The sequence below is a fragment of the Pygoscelis adeliae genome, unplaced genomic scaffold, assembly GCF_000699105.1.
Source record: "Pygoscelis adeliae isolate BGI_AS28 unplaced genomic scaffold, ASM69910v1 Scaffold423, whole genome shotgun sequence".
In the NCBI taxonomy this organism is placed as follows: Eukaryota; Metazoa; Chordata; class Aves; order Sphenisciformes; family Spheniscidae; genus Pygoscelis; species Pygoscelis adeliae.
In genome coordinates this window covers 238,109-241,256 of record NW_008824415.1, presented here as the reverse complement: position 1 = coordinate 241,256, position 3,148 = coordinate 238,109, and the positions used below count along the sequence as shown (strand labels likewise).

The 3,148-nt window shown below is 47.8% G+C and overlaps 1 protein-coding gene across 1 annotated transcript; it reads left to right on the top strand.

Moving 5' to 3' along the window:
* Nucleotides 1-1,109: 1,109 nt before the first annotated feature.
* Nucleotides 1,110-2,124, top strand: LOC103914266 (olfactory receptor 1052-like). Its single transcript, XM_009320879.1, is given in 2 exon segments — nucleotides 1,110-1,190; nucleotides 1,192-2,124. Coding segments are annotated over 2 exon segments (1,014 nt in total).
* The last annotated feature ends 1,024 nt before the right edge of the window (nucleotides 2,125-3,148 follow it).

Sequence of the window (3,148 nt, the reverse complement as noted above, 5' to 3'; positions counted from 1 at the left end):
AGAAACCTCTGTGTTTACCCCAGGCTCTCTGGGAAGGCTTACTCTGTTTCCAGGCGCCCGGAGGCCGTTTGGTAATTTGTCCTGTGGGCGTGGGGTAAAACTTAAATCTTCCAGCCGCGTTGGAGGCTGCCGTAGGGAAACCTTCGGGGTGTCGGAAAGACCGATGGAGCTTGTGTTTTAACTTCAGCTCAAGGACCAGTGAGGCTCTTTCTGAGAACGACTCAAGGTACCATGAACCAGAGGGAGGGTGAAATTTTGAGAGGTTCTGAGACCATTTTTTGCTGGATGGGGAAAGGCTTCCTTAACCAGCGTGTCCACCCCCTGCAGAAGCAGGAACCCTGCCATGAAGCAGTACCGAAGTTATTAAGGTCCCTCCTGAAGGAAAAAACGCATACTCCAGTACATCTGAATCCTAATTCCTGGCTCAAATTTTGGATAAAAATTCCTGATATTAGCAGACCTGAGAGGCGCAGGGAAGATGACGTGCAAGTATAATTCAGATTAGAAGGGGGTGTTTTTCTCTTGAAGCTACACAGCCATGAAATGGCAATCAGGTATGCTAGTCTCGTTTTAATTGACCCAAACATATCACTACAGAGTCAGAAAATCACTCCAACGTGGTCTGTAATCTATTTAATGCAACATTAATTAATGTGGCAAATTAAGGCACAATATTATCGTATTTACTTCCCCCTAAATAAGAACACCCCCCCTCAACAAAAGGAAAGAAATCCTCCCAAACGTGCCCACATATTGGAAAGAGTTTGGGTGTTCATGAGAAGAGACCATTTGCAAGATCTTTTGCAAGACCAGTTCTTTCCATAATGTGCCAGCCAGAGCTTTAAGATTTAAGCTTTAAGATTTTTTCCGTATTATGATTAATTGGCTATTATTTTGTCAATATATTATTTTTCAATATATTATTTTGGATCTTCAACCGGCTCAATGAGGATAGCTATCGCATTTTTTCTCCAAATAAGTGGGTGTATTCATCCAGGAAACACCAAATCCCGCGTTAGCCTCAGGCGCTACATATTCCTGCAAGCTGGGAGAAATTATTTCACCTCTTCCCTGTGTTTCTTTGTCTCCTCTGTGCTGGCACCAGGAGAATGGCTGGGGGAAACTACTCCAGCGTGACCGAGTTTGGCCTCTTGGGCTTCACTGACCTGCAGGAGCTGCTCTTCATGATCTTTTTTACTCATCTACATCACCACGCTGGTGGGGAGACTGGGGGTGATCGTCCTCACCAGGACCAACTCTCAGCTTCACGTGCCCATGTGCTTCTTCCTCAGGCACCTCTCTTTCCTGGACATCTGCTATTCTTCATCCATCACGCTGAAGCTCCTGTCGGGTCTCCTTGCAGAGAGAAATGTCCTTTCTTTCAACGGCTGCATCACACAGTTGTTCTTCTTTGCAGTATTCGGCACCACGGAAGCCATCCTTCTCACCCTCATGGTGTACGATCGCTACGTGGCCATCCGTGAGCCTCTGCGCTACTTGGCTGCCATGTCCCATGGGGTCCGTGTCCAGCTGGTGGTGGGCTCCTATGCTGCCGGGAGCCTGAACGCCCTCATGCGCGCCAGCGCTCTCCTCCGGCTTTCTTTCTGTGGCCCAAACCTTGTCAATAATGTCTACTGTGAGATCCCACCACTTCTGCTACTCTCGTGCTCCAACACCCAGCTCAACGGGATGGTGACGGCCGCGTGCGTTGGCTTCATCATAACAACCTCAGTCTTGGCCATCGTTGTCTCCTATGCCTGCATCCTGCTCACCATCTGGAGCATCTGCTCTGCGGAGGGCAGGCACAAAGCCTCCTCCACCTGCACCTCCCACCTCATGGCTGTTGCCCTCTTCTATGGCTCTGCGGCTTTCTTGTATTTCCATCCCTTTTCCAGACACGCGGAAGATCAAGGGAAAACAGCCTCCGTCTTCTACACCATGGTGACCCCCATGCTCAACCCTTTCATCTACAGCCTGAGGAACAAGGAGGTGAGGAGCACCCTCAGAAGAGCTACGAACAAGCTCCTCTCCTGCAAGTATTCCCACAGGTCCCACTCTAACCAAGCCGAAGAAGATATCACCTGCCACAGTGGAGTCAGCAGAAGAAATAGGGCCGACACCTGACAGAAGAAGGGCACCGTACATTTCTACACATCTGGTGAGATGTACATGCTTTACCTCGTGCTGAACACCGCAGAGTTCGAATTACGGATTAATTCCATGTTGGGGTCCCTTGAAAAATAAATTACCGGTAATTACAATGTCTGAAAGAAGGAAAGAATGCAGGAAAGACAGACAATCCTAAAAACACGTCCATTGTCAGTGAAACTTTTGAAGTAAATGAATTTATAAGCAGTGCTAGAACATGCACAGTTGATACCTTTTACCAAAGAGGATTTACTCAATGTTACAACGATATTAAATTCTGTGGCCTGAAAGAGGTGGCTCAGAGCAGAAGGGGACAAGCTAAATAAAAACTACGTTTTGGAGAGGGACAATGTCTTTCATAACTTTGTTTTCAAATTTTCTGAGTAGTTGCCTAAGGTTTTGCTTCAGTACAATAAACCTGATTTACTATTTTCTCTGGTTTGTCCAAGGAGAGTCTCTATGGGGAATAGCACATCCCCATGCTTCATATATATTGCACGCAGGCCACCCGCGCTGGGCATCTTGCTTTCCTGGATGGGTCTTCCCCATGGAAAGCTGCCAGCCTGGAGCCACCATGCTGACATGCTCCTTTGCCTAGGAGCAGGGTGGAGTTTTATCCCCCGTGACAAGGAGTCACTCAGCTTGGCCAGGAACAGCCTTTCAAGACATTGTCTGAGCAGTCTTGGCTTTTCCCAGGATGTCATCTGATGTTGACAACACAGAAAGCCTCCATGCTTCTGGCCATATGTTGTATTCAGACGTGTCTGACTCGTTTGATGGTTCCAAGACTCTCAACGTTGGCCAAAACTCCCCCCCAGCTCCTCTCCTACTTATGTCTCTCCATTCAGGCAAAGTTTATTTTCCACCCCAGCCGCAGCTTATTAATAATTTCTGCTTCCAGGTTTCAGGGGTTGAGTCATCTCGGTCCAGGAGTCATCCTATCTAATTGTAGGCTTTCACATCCGAATTAGTCACCATCAGTTCCCCTTCTGGAGGCAGC